A 12,048-nucleotide genomic window follows, 5' to 3' on the forward strand; every position below is an offset into this window, starting at 1 on the left:
TATGAACTGATGTTTTCATAGTCTATCATTTAAGATATATTGCTTTTCTTACCTTCTGTTCCTAAAAATCCACAGAAAATGCATTCTTCTTACAATACATGTTTTTTTGGGTTCTTTATTTCTCACAACATTATCAAGACAAGTTTTTGTTTTTTCTTGTGTGTTTTACCTAAAACTGAGAAACTGTAGTTTGAAGAAATCATAGGTTGCAGCAATAAAGTTCAATTTTTAAAACATATTTTCTCTTTACTGAAGAGGTATGCCTTCATCGAAAACTTTGTTTTTGTCCATCAGGAATGTCAGAAAAAAATTGCTGTCACTCATGTAGTTGCATGACATAGGAACTCTGAGGACCTGGTGATTGCCTTTTCTTCTGCTGTGTCACATGTCCAGTATGGGATTTTGTGAAAGGTGCTCCTTCACGATGGAAAAGGAGCAGTGAGAGTCATAATCTTTGTAGTTTGCACGAGGGCCTCTAACTCACTCCTCTGTGGACTGCAGTACATACCAGTCCTTTGTTTCTGTTTATTGAGTCACTTCTCCAGTAGATTTATTGCAATTGGTTTTGGCCTGGTTTTAGATTTTTCTAGGCAGTTGACCTTTCATGCTAAACCTCCAGGGCTGCATCCTCATGTTGGAGCTGTTTTGGATTATAATAGGACAAAGATTTCCACCCACCCCAGCACAGTCCTATCATACTTGTCTGTTTGCAGTCCTTCAGGAACATTGTAAATGTTACCATTGTGCTTTTGCAGACAGTGTGTTCCCTGCTTTCAGTGTAGCTCTGTGATACTTGACTATGAGCAGAAATGACATCACATGAACATGCAATGGTATCACAAAATATAAAATGCATGAGTAAGAATTCAGCTGCTAGTAGTGCATTCCAATCAGGAAGCACTGGATAGCCCACTGCCCATTCCTCCACTCCACTGGTGGCCTTGATCTGCCTGTAGTTATTGAAGAGCCCAAAGAAGGCAAAGTTTTTCAGACTTTTCCTCCTCCCTGCCCCTGACTTTTTAATGCTGAAAGGAATGGAAAATATTGCAAATTCTGGTTTTAAAGTGATGAAAAGTGAACCGGTAACAACACATAGGCATTTGCTGAAGTGTCACAGAGATGGACATCTACAAATACCTGAAATACAAGGCAGATCATGTCTTCTGACTGAAACCTACACAAAGCTTGTGTCATGGACTGTTACAGAAAAAAACAAGGTACAGTTTGAATTAGTGATGGAAAGGAGGCAGTTATATCCCTCTTTACCATTATTGTTGTTATAAGAAAAAGTGAGCCCTAGTAACAGTGAGAGAATGGAGACTCAGTGTTAAGGGGAGAGGAGAAAAATATGGCAAGGATTACAAAACAAAACTAAATGACAGAGCTACAAAAACTTTAATTGAAAAATTGAAGACTGGCAAGCTGGAAAAATAATATTTGAAATAGACTGGGAAGGGGAGTAAAAAGAAAAAAGGAGTGATCTTTTTTAGGTTTTTTTTACCTGCTGATCTTTTAAAATGTCCTACCTTAAATCAGTTGCTGTTATCTAGCTTAGGTTTCCTGCTGTTTTTCCTGGGTTCTCTTGGTATATGTCCTATTGTGGTAGTTTTCTTACTCCTTCTAAACTGTCTTTTATATGAACTATCAGAATGGTTTGTTTGGTGTCATTTGGTAATAACTGGACCTATAAATGAATCAAAGCATATTACAAAAATTTATAAGTGTGTAAACTGTTATCCTGTAGCTATTCTTTTCTATGTGTTTTGCTACCTCTTCCTCTACTAAAGTTCCTGAGTCATTACTGAAAATATTATACTATTCAAAAAAAAAAAAGAACAAACCAAAACAAACCCCTGTGACTGACAGCAGCCTGTTTACATGACATGTTTACATGACTGACAGCACTTTTGCTCTGTATCTGATGTCTGAAGGCAATTTCTCAGTGATGCTGCTTTGTTGCAGATTTTTTGAATGACAAAGCAAGGGAGAATGCAGAGTTGATTCTCACCTAAATATATTTGTATACTATTAATTATTTTTATTCTATAGGGCCAAACTTGGAATGCCCCAGTTCTTGAGTCCTGAAGCACAGAGTCTTCTGCGAATGCTCTTCAAAAGAAACCCAGCAAACAGATTAGGTAAAATGTTTAGCAAAATATTTTAAATTTTACCATAATATTCATAACATCAATGATAAATTTGGGGTTTTATGTAAAATAGGCTTTAAAGTAAGAATGTAGTTTGCCTGTTTGCTCTTCTAGTGATCAACAAGGTATTATCATTTCTGCTAGTCATACATCTAAAATTAATGCAAAAGAAATAAGAAGTAATTTTTCTAGCCATTCCTTTGATCAAGGAGAAAATAGTTCACAGACATTTTTCTTCCTTATAAAAGGAGCAGGTCCAGATGGAGTAGAAGAAATTAAGAGGCATGCATTCTTTTCCAAAATAGATTGGAATGTGAGTATCTAATTAAAAATTAATTCAGCAAACTTCTTGGTTAAGTCTTTGGTGGTGTCATATAACTTTTCCATTCACTATGTGTTCCTTCTCTTCAGAAATTATACAGGAGAGAAATTCATCCCCCTTTTAAACCTGCAACTGGGAGACCTGAAGATACATTTTATTTTGACCCTGAGTTTACAGCAAAAACCCCAAAAGGTAAACAGATAAGAATGAAACTATTTACATATTCAAAAAATAGAATTTGAATGGATCAATTTTGCAGTGATCCATTCAAAATTTCATAGAAAGTTGTCTTTACAAATTTAAAGTGTTACCAAAATATCAGTATTCTCCCACAAAAATGTGATGTAGATATGCTGCTATATGTAAATATTTTAGTAAAGTACTGGTATTTGTATTAGAAAATTGTGTGATTATCAGTTGTGTTTCTAGACAGTATATGCAAAATAATTCATTAATTATTTGTATTTTCATCCTCAGAAACACTTTCTGAAAATTCCAGTCTGTGTAGAATAAAGCTGTAGTTTGCTCCTCAGCGTAGACATAATCTCGTATCTATATTTTAAAAACTCTGCTTGTAAGTAGACAATATGTTTTTCAGATTCCCCTGGTATCCCACCCAGTGCTAATGCACATCAGCTTTTTCGGGGATTTAGTTTTGTAGCTATTGCATCAGATGATGAAAGCCAAGCCATGCAGACAGTTGGAGTGCATTCAATCGTCCAGGTGAGTACATCTGCTTAAAAAAAATTGGTAGATCAGTCAATTTAAAAAAAATCAGTGCTGCGTCTTGGTGGAGGGATTGTTTCCTTCCTCACAGAATGAAGTACCATGACAAAGCCTTTATACAAGAAAAATAAAGATCATAATGTTTTTATCCAAACAAAATCTCTGAAGGTGCAGGACCTGTTTAATTACTGAGCAGCTACAGGTGTAAATAGGTTTCAACCCTTAGATGAAAACATTCTACCATCTCTACTGAATTAACTCTTCAATATGAAGCCATAATTATAAGATGGAGGGGAATAACAGATGTCTTGACTTTTTTTCTGCATGCATGAAAATGTCAGTTGACTCCTGCAATGCAGGAGTAGGAGGCATTGAAATACAGTTGTGGATTATATCTGGATGTTCTGGATTGCTGTGCATCTTGGAATCCATGACCCAGGACATGGAATCCATGTCCCTCCCAAGCCACTTTAAGTTAATTTGCTGATCTGTGCTATTTTGTGACTGATTTCAGTGTATCAGACAAGTCAGTGTTACAGTACATACTCAAGCTTTCGCTTCCTTGAAGTATTAGAATGACTCCAGTACAGTCTCCCATATAATTGTGAGGTTGTCACTTCTAATAATAGCCTAATGCAGTTGCTATTCTTAAATATTCTGCTATTGCCAGTGCTGCTTAGTTTTGCACAACAGACCTTTGGGAAGGTGCAGTTTTCTGTGAGACAAGAAAGGTGAGCCTTTTGCTAGAATGGGGAAGAGGCTTGCCTTGCCTCCTTATGAGGCTGAGGTCGTTCCAAAATACACTGGAGAGCTTACAACTAGCAGGGACAAAAGCAGATGCACGGACAGGAGAGAAAACTGGAAGACCTCTGCAAAAATTGTTTTTCTACTTTGTCTTTCTGCTTTAAAAATTCTAATTACTGAGTCATGAAAACCAACTGGTAATCTAAATTGTGTTTAAAACTTCCTAATGTGGGTAGGAAATAAAAAGGTGTGCTGTATGATTGGGTTTATTTGTATTTTGCACTCCACAGTTATTTTGAAAATGTCTGAGAAATTAAAAAAACCCACAATCTATTCAGAACATGCATAGCTCTTATATTTCGTTAACATTCTCATTATGTTTAGAATAGTCTCAACTTGCTTTTTTCTACATGTTACTGTTTCATGTGTAATAAAATTTTGAAAATACAAGTTTATACCCTCTTTCATTCTCATGAAGCTGTCTGATTTGATATATGCATAGAATTATTTCTGGTCCTGGTATCTTGCTAAAAGTGTCTGCAAGCTTTTCTGTGCTGCTTCTTTCCCCCATAGTTTTGTGGATGAAATTATTTCTCTTTGTGTATGGTTTCCTTCTCTTGTAAAGGTCTGTTTCTCTGATGCCTTTCCTCTGTGCCCCTCAACCGCTTCCTCACTCTATTTCCTCTTTTCTGTGCTGCAGGATACCCAGATGGTTTCCTGCAAATGCTTTGCATCCTTTGCACAAACTCCTTACACTAGAACACCATTTCCTTCCCTTACAAGAGTGAACACTTGTCCTTCTTTCAACTTTTTATTTCTGTGAAAGGATTTTTTGACTGCCACTCCATGTAATTCCATTTAATTATATTCTATTCAGTATGTCTGAATTCTCCAGCTGGCATTCATCTATCTATTCAGATAACAGAAACAGTGATACTTCTTTACCATTGTTGTATCACTATTTTATCTTGAAGTCTTCTGTTTTTCTTTGGTTTGGAGATTCTATCTTCAGTAAGTCAGTACTCAGAAAAATAACTCTGTCAGTTTCTAAAATACAGTGAGTATTATTTACAATATATCTAATTTATAATTTACCCCACACTAATTTTGAACAGAAGGTAGTGGCTCTTTAAACCACTTTGACGTTGTACAGTCATCAGTTGAAAGTTTGAAGCAAATCAATAGGAATTTTAAAAAGCTTATTTTAATGAAAAGATCAGTTACATATTAAGAATATTCATCAATTGATAATGTTATTTTGGTAGCAGTTGCACAGAAACAGCATTCAGTTTACTGATGGATATGAAGTAAAGGAAGATATCGGAGTTGGGTCTTACTCTATCTGCAAGAGATGTATTCATAAAGCTTCAAACATGGAATATGCTGTAAAGGTAATGACTTTGTTATAAACCACACTTTTCAGATTTTAGCATTGGGCATCTTTAATTTATTTGCCATAGAGAACATAGAGATTAAGATAATTTTTTAATATAAAAAAATATTATATGCAACTGTGAACTATACTAGTCAACCAAATAGAATAGATACTGAGAGATATATAGAATTTCTATGGCTTTTGTTATCTATAGGCTATTTTGGGTGGGGAAAAGCAATTTTTAGTCCTTGAATGACCTATATCATTATGGCAACTGATAGGAGCTGCAAGACTGCTTCTAGGAGGAAATGTACTGCAAAAAGCTTTCATGACCTTTTATCATTTCTTTATAGATGTATTCAAACATAGTTATATATGGGTTTTTTGCTTCCAAAGTAAATTCATAAATTCTCAGGTGGGTAAGGCATTCGTAACAGTGTTAAGTCTGGTCATCATCATGGCTGGGCTTCACGAACGAAGATTTGGGAAGGGCTCTACCCACGTTTGTTGCAAGAATTAAGTCTGGTACAACTTCCAGAATAAACTTCAGCTCTTTATTTTTGCTTCCTAGTTTTCAATAAGATTTTTTATGTTGTTATTATGTTATTCTGTTGGGCTTTCTTAACACTTCTTTGAAGGCATTAAATTCTTAGTTGAAATCAGAAGATTTCCCAGAACTGCAATTACAAGTTTTTTTGTCTTTCTGTATAACCTTGTGGGACTGAATGGTTACTATGAAAGCAGAAGTATGGATTAGCAGATTTTCTAAGTGGAAAAATAAAAGCAGTCTTTAAATCCTGTACCGTGAGACAGTTCTCTTTTTTAATTGCTGAAGAGCTTACTACTTAATTATGTAAAATGTGAAGATGAATTATGTTTTGCTGTATCCTTATATGTAGATTGCCTCCTGGAGACCTTCCAGTTTCAATTTGGTAGTTAAATACATATCTTCATTCTGGTTCTGGCCAGGAACAGATTTGATTTCTGTGCTTTCAATTTGAAGTAATTTTTTGAAATTAGAAGAAAGTATTGGTGTAGCTGTGAATTCCCTCAGCTACAACACTTATTGTGAAGATTGCCTCACTTTTTCTATTGCCTCTGTTAAGGCATTTTTTTCCTCAAGGAATCATGACAAAAGGCATAAGGTGATCAGTGTCTGATGTGTTAGGATGGGGCTGTAGCAGTAAGGGCATAAGATGAAGGGGTAGGACAGAGATGGAGAAGATGTTATAAGAAATTCTACAGTTCAGGAGAGGAAAAAAATGAAGAATACTTTCTAAGTAGGGCAAAACAATATTTTTCTTGTTTACACAGGGAGAACTTCAGAGCCTTGTAGCAAATCTCCAGAGATTCAAATGGACTTTCATAATGAATGCTTGTTTGAGTTAACTTTGAGAAATTTTTACTTTTTCTAATTTTTTTATTCTCTTACTCTCCTGCTTTATCTTTTGCTGCACCAAATATTTGTTTGAGATTAGCACTGTGAAAATCAGTTCATTAACATAATCAAACCAATATATCATGTTGAATTAGGAACTTCCTATTTTATTAAATAATAGGTGACTGAGGACTTATCTACTAAAAAGCTTTGCATTATTTATCACAGCCAAAGGGATCAGATCACTTATCTTCCAAAATGCTTTTCAACAGAGATTTTTTTTCACTTTTTCCAACATTTTTTGCTTTGCCTTGCTTTCCAATTTAACAAACTGGATTTGGGTTATAATCCATGCCCTGTACAACAATAAATATTGTTTAACTGTTTATGCCAGTAAGCACCCCAAGGTGTTACACTGTATAATATTCACAAAAAGAATTATGCTTATGTATCTATTTGCTCTTACAGATTATTGACAAGAGTAAAAGAGATCCAACAGAGGAGATTGAAATCCTGCTGCGCTATGGACAGCATCCAAATATTATTACCCTAAAAGATGTAAGTGGTGTTTTAGAGACATCCTTTAGTGTATTATAATCGTGTATCACTTTCTAATTTGAGAGATGACAAACGACATTTTAGATTTGTGTTCATGTTTTTCAGTATTTAAAAATAAAACAATGTCCCAATGCAATTTATTCAACAGTATCCAGTTTTTTACAGACATGTTTTCTTTTAAAGACGCTGATGTTTTGGTACAGCATAATCCTAAAGAGTCAAATAATTCATCCTTCATAAATGCTAGCACAAAAATATGTCATTTGACATTGGCTGTATTTTTAAAGGAACAAGCAAGGGTTTTTTTATTACTTAGTTAACTTTGAATCTGCTTTTGTCTACATTAATCAAAAGCAATTTTAATGTACATTATTATATAACTAAGGATTCACTGTTAGCACAGTACCTGAGGTAATTTTCATGGAGAGTAGCAAGTATTACTCAGTAGTAGACAAAATCTTTCCATATCCATGGCTGTCAGTCTTTTTTACCTAGTATCTTTGTCTGGTCTTTGTATGGAACACTATCTAGCTATTTTTTCTTTGCTATTTGCTCTGACCATAGAAATGCTTTGACCATAAAAAGCAAGGAATACCATAAGTCGGGAGGTAGAGGTTTTTCATAGTGAACAGTAGATTCTGATGATCTAACAGAAAAGGAAAATTGTCTTTCTCTGCTTGATTATTCATTGAAGAGGATTAAAAATTAAAAAGGCATATGCTTAATGACTTTGTTAGACTGCAGGAAAATATTCTGGTTCCCCAAACAAAACCTCAAGCAAAACAGCAAACCGTTTCCTGGAAGCTGAGCTCAGCTGAAGGGCGATTGTCAGACATTTTGAAGTCATTAAAACAATAGCTCATTAATACTGTGGAGATGAGCACTAGAGAACTCTGCATGAAGTTCTTCTACTACAATCTGTCTTCACCTTATCAATATCATATAGTTTGGCCCTTTCTTGGATGAACAAAATAAGGCAGATATACAAGGGAGCCCACCATGGAATTTATCTTGCTGCAGGCTGGATACCATAATTACAATCCCACTTTCTGTTCTGCTTCATGCCATTGCCAATAAAGCAACTGTACTAAACAGAACCTGCATCAGCAATCATGTTGCTTTTAGTGCTGCATGTTGGCTCGTGTGTTACTTTAAGTCATAATAGAGGTTATGTTATTTAAGTGGGAAGACAAACATAAGAATGTGGGCACTTTCCTGAACTTTAGCTTTATGAATATTTTACACTGAGAACAGAGAAATCCAGTCAGCCTTGAACAGTTGCCATATATGCTGAATTATTTTACTTGGTAATTAATTTTTTATCATCATCAGTCATCTTTCAGCAGGAACTGTCTTTCATGCACAGCAACAGCAATACACAAATAGGAGACTACAAAAAAAAAAAAAAGCCTTAAGCCTACAGAGAAAGACAGCAGGCTGTAATTCTCACTCACTTCAGCTTCAGATCAGTTCCCCAAGCAGACATCATGGATGTCCAGTGTAAGGGAAGAAGTATAGGATTCATATACAATAGAAACTTGTATAATATCCAATATTGTAAGAATTTAGCATTAAGTTTTCATTGTCCTAAATCGGTAGGTCCATGGGGCAGATTGCTTGCATATCCCACAATACAGTGGTGTGCTATTGCAACTTTCAGAGGGGACAATAAGGAGTGTTTTTCCTTCAGGTCTCAAACTCGAGCACCATGTCCTATTATAAAAAAAAAACTCATTGTTGATTTGCTCAGTTTTTCATTCAGTTCCACATCAAAACTTAAATGCTTCTAATCTGAAATAGCAAAATAAAACATTTCAGCATTTAAGTGCCTGTCTTTGGAAATAATTATCCTGCAAGAAATAGTTTCTTTCTTTTCTTCTATTTCAAGAAGAAATGCAGTAATACTTGAATTTAGCTTAAGATGGAAATTTTAATTCTTGTTCAGCCTTTTTATGTTATTTAATTCTGAAGGTGTTTGAATTGAAACAATGGATATTCAAAAGACCAAATTATTTCTGCAGTGCACAGTCCTCTGGGGGTTTTCCTTCTGATGGTTATCAGTGGTCTTTTTCAGTTACACAGTATATAAACAAAAGAAGAAGCTATATTGTGCTAACTCAGATGTCCTTCTTATCCAATATCCTGCCTCTGACAGAGGCCATTAGTGGATGCCTAGGGAAACAGTGTAAGAACAGAGGAAGCACACAGCTTCCAACAAAACATTACCTAGAAACTTCCTGTGCCAAACCATTATATGTATGTATTTTAATGTATTAGTTACTGTGCTGTAGCAGAACTTTTGTACTGTTTTGAGTTATTTAAAGCATCGCTTGAAGAATCTTTTCCAAAGCATTTTAGAAACTTGAAACAACATATCCAGTCTCCCTGTCCAAGTGCTTATTTATGAGTTAAAAAAAACCCTCACTATATGTATGTAAAATCTTACTTCACTTTGCAAGAACCTTGTTTTCTTTTTCCATTAAATTTTATGTGCCTACATTTGTTTCTCACTATAGTTTCTTCCACCTTGCCTGGTAGAGAAGACAAACCAACTGATCTTTGGCTTGTGCCCAGAGTTAATTTAAAAAGTAGGGTCACATTTATGATCTTAGCATAATACTGTGCACCTGACTGTGAAGAAAACTTCAACAGTATTTATTCAGTGCAAACAACTAGGTTGATAATACCATCAGAGGCATGGGGGCGAGGGGAATGGTTTGTTTGGGGTGAGTTATTTGTGGGCTTTTTTTGGCAGGCAAACAGGACTAGCAGATAAAATAGTAACCAAATGCAAATTTTGCTTGAATGCCTTCAGCAGTACTGAGGTGTGTCTGCTCTGTCTGTCAAATGAAATAAGCTTATTTCCTTATGTTATACTAGGATTACCGAAAGCATGCCTATTAAAAAGTATCCAGTTTAGTACCTAGAATTAGATAATTCTGCTTTTCAATACTGTGCAATGTTTAAAGTCTTACTACAAACACATTCAGATGATCAGTCATTTATATTTCATGGGGGAAAATTTCTGTTAAATGATAACACAGAAACTCATCATGTCTTCCTCTCCTTAAGATCATAAGCTTGTAAAACCTGCAGAATTATTTCTTTAACATTCTTCCTCTTTTTTTTTTTTAATTTGGTGAGAAAATAAATCCTTTTAGTATAGTTAAGAGCACAAAAATTTTGAAGCTTAGAACTTTAGTAGCATATATTTCCCAGGTTGGGATGAAAACTTATTTTCCTCTTCTCTGTTATTTAGCTGATATCTATTCCCAAATTTATTTTACTACAACTTGGATAATTGTTTCTACTTAAATTAGTTCTAATTTCAAATGTTTTACTGAAGAAAATAATTGCAGCATCACCATAAAAAGATAGGTTGAAATGATAATAGGGAACAGAGCCTGTAAAAGTTTTCACCAAAGCAGGAACCACTTCTGGATGGGTGGTTTGAGCTGAGCCAAGGCCAGGTTGGATGGGGCTTTGAGCAACCTGGTGTAGTGAAAGGTATCCCTGCCCATGGCAGGGAGATTGGAACAAAAGGATCTTTAAGGTCCACCGTTCTATGGAAGTGCAAGTGAAATGAAATGCTCAAGTATATTCCTTAAAACGTGGTTTGGTATCGCTCAGTCTGTAGCGCCCCCTGGTGATAATATAAATAGTTCCCACCCGCTGCTTTCCTGGAAGATAAAAGCCATGCAAAAATTAAGCCATTTTCCAGAACTAGAAGTAAGGGCTAAAATAAGCATATTCTATAAATTTTAGACTTCGATATAGGTTTTATGTGCTTTGTATGGATTCACTTCAGTGTTCATGGAGGCTATTTGAGGTAAACTTCCATTTATTTTTTCTATTTTTTTTCTGGCTCACTGTTCAGTTGAAATGATCTCTGTTCATATTTGTAATTTGGTGCAATAATTGCTGCTAGAATTGGCTCTGGTTTTGCCTTAATTAGACTAGCTTCCATTTTCTACTACTTAATTTCTCTCATGTCTAGTTTAATTTTCTTTTAGTAAAACTATTGGGGGAAAACTATATGTTAATCATCCTTTTTTGTCTTTAAGCACTTACATGCCAGTATTTTTATGTTATTTCATTACTGTACTGCCTTTTTGTAGGAGGTTTTGTGTTCATTTCTGAAGATGAACCATGTTTGGATAGTGTGTGGGTTGAGAAATATGGGGAAAATAATTGAAGAAAACAGCTTGTGGACACACCTTCACTATCTCTGAGTGTTTCACAGGAAGACAGCAGAGAATAAACATTTTGAAGTTTACATGTTTATGTACTTTTTGCAGGTGTATGATGATGGAAAATATGTATATGTAGTAACAGAACTGATGAAAGGAGGAGAGCTGCTGGATAAAATTCTTAGGCAGAAATTTTTCTCCGAGCGAGAAGCCAGTGCTGTTCTGTTCACAATAACAAAAACGGTGGAATATCTCCATGCACAAGGGGTAAGTTTTCATCTCGGACAAAATGTTTATAGTTGTTAATATTCTTCTCTTTCAGAAGCATGAAGTTATATCTTGGTACATTCTTCTGTGTAGTAATTAAGTAATTCTTTGTAAACCATTACACTGCAGCAGGAATTCATGTTGAAATCAAAACATTCCTTATCACCTGTGTATGTGTTCAAATAACTGAGATGATGCAACTGTTTCTGTTGTTCTTCATGTAGTCTGTCAGCAGTTCTGTGGAATATGCAGATAATGGCTAACAGAGAGGATATGAGAGGAAGAAAGTCCAGGAAGAGGTGCTAGGACCAGTTCTTTTGCTTACCCATAGGACCTCATGT

General features: G+C 35.2%; 1 protein-coding gene across 1 annotated transcript in view; it reads left to right on the top strand.

Annotated features, from left to right (window-relative positions):
* The window catches only part of RPS6KA3 (ribosomal protein S6 kinase A3), a 76,805-nt gene that overhangs the window by 54,464 nt on the left and 10,293 nt on the right, over positions 1–12,048 (top strand). The window contains exons 11-17 of the mRNA XM_051794881.1: positions 2,050–2,138; positions 2,396–2,460; positions 2,559–2,661; positions 3,068–3,192; positions 5,205–5,330; positions 7,161–7,250; positions 11,549–11,707. Coding sequence (XP_051650841.1) covers positions 2,050–2,138; positions 2,396–2,460; positions 2,559–2,661; positions 3,068–3,192; positions 5,205–5,330; positions 7,161–7,250; positions 11,549–11,707 — 757 coding nt within the window. The remainder of the gene's footprint in view (positions 1–2,049; positions 2,139–2,395; positions 2,461–2,558; positions 2,662–3,067; positions 3,193–5,204; positions 5,331–7,160; positions 7,251–11,548; positions 11,708–12,048) is intronic.

Source organism: Manacus candei, unplaced genomic scaffold (genome assembly GCF_025592945.1).
Source record: "Manacus candei isolate 608988 ecotype Guabito, Panama unplaced genomic scaffold, ASM2559294v1 h1tg000041l, whole genome shotgun sequence".
NCBI lineage: Eukaryota > Metazoa > Chordata > Aves > Passeriformes > Pipridae > Manacus > Manacus candei.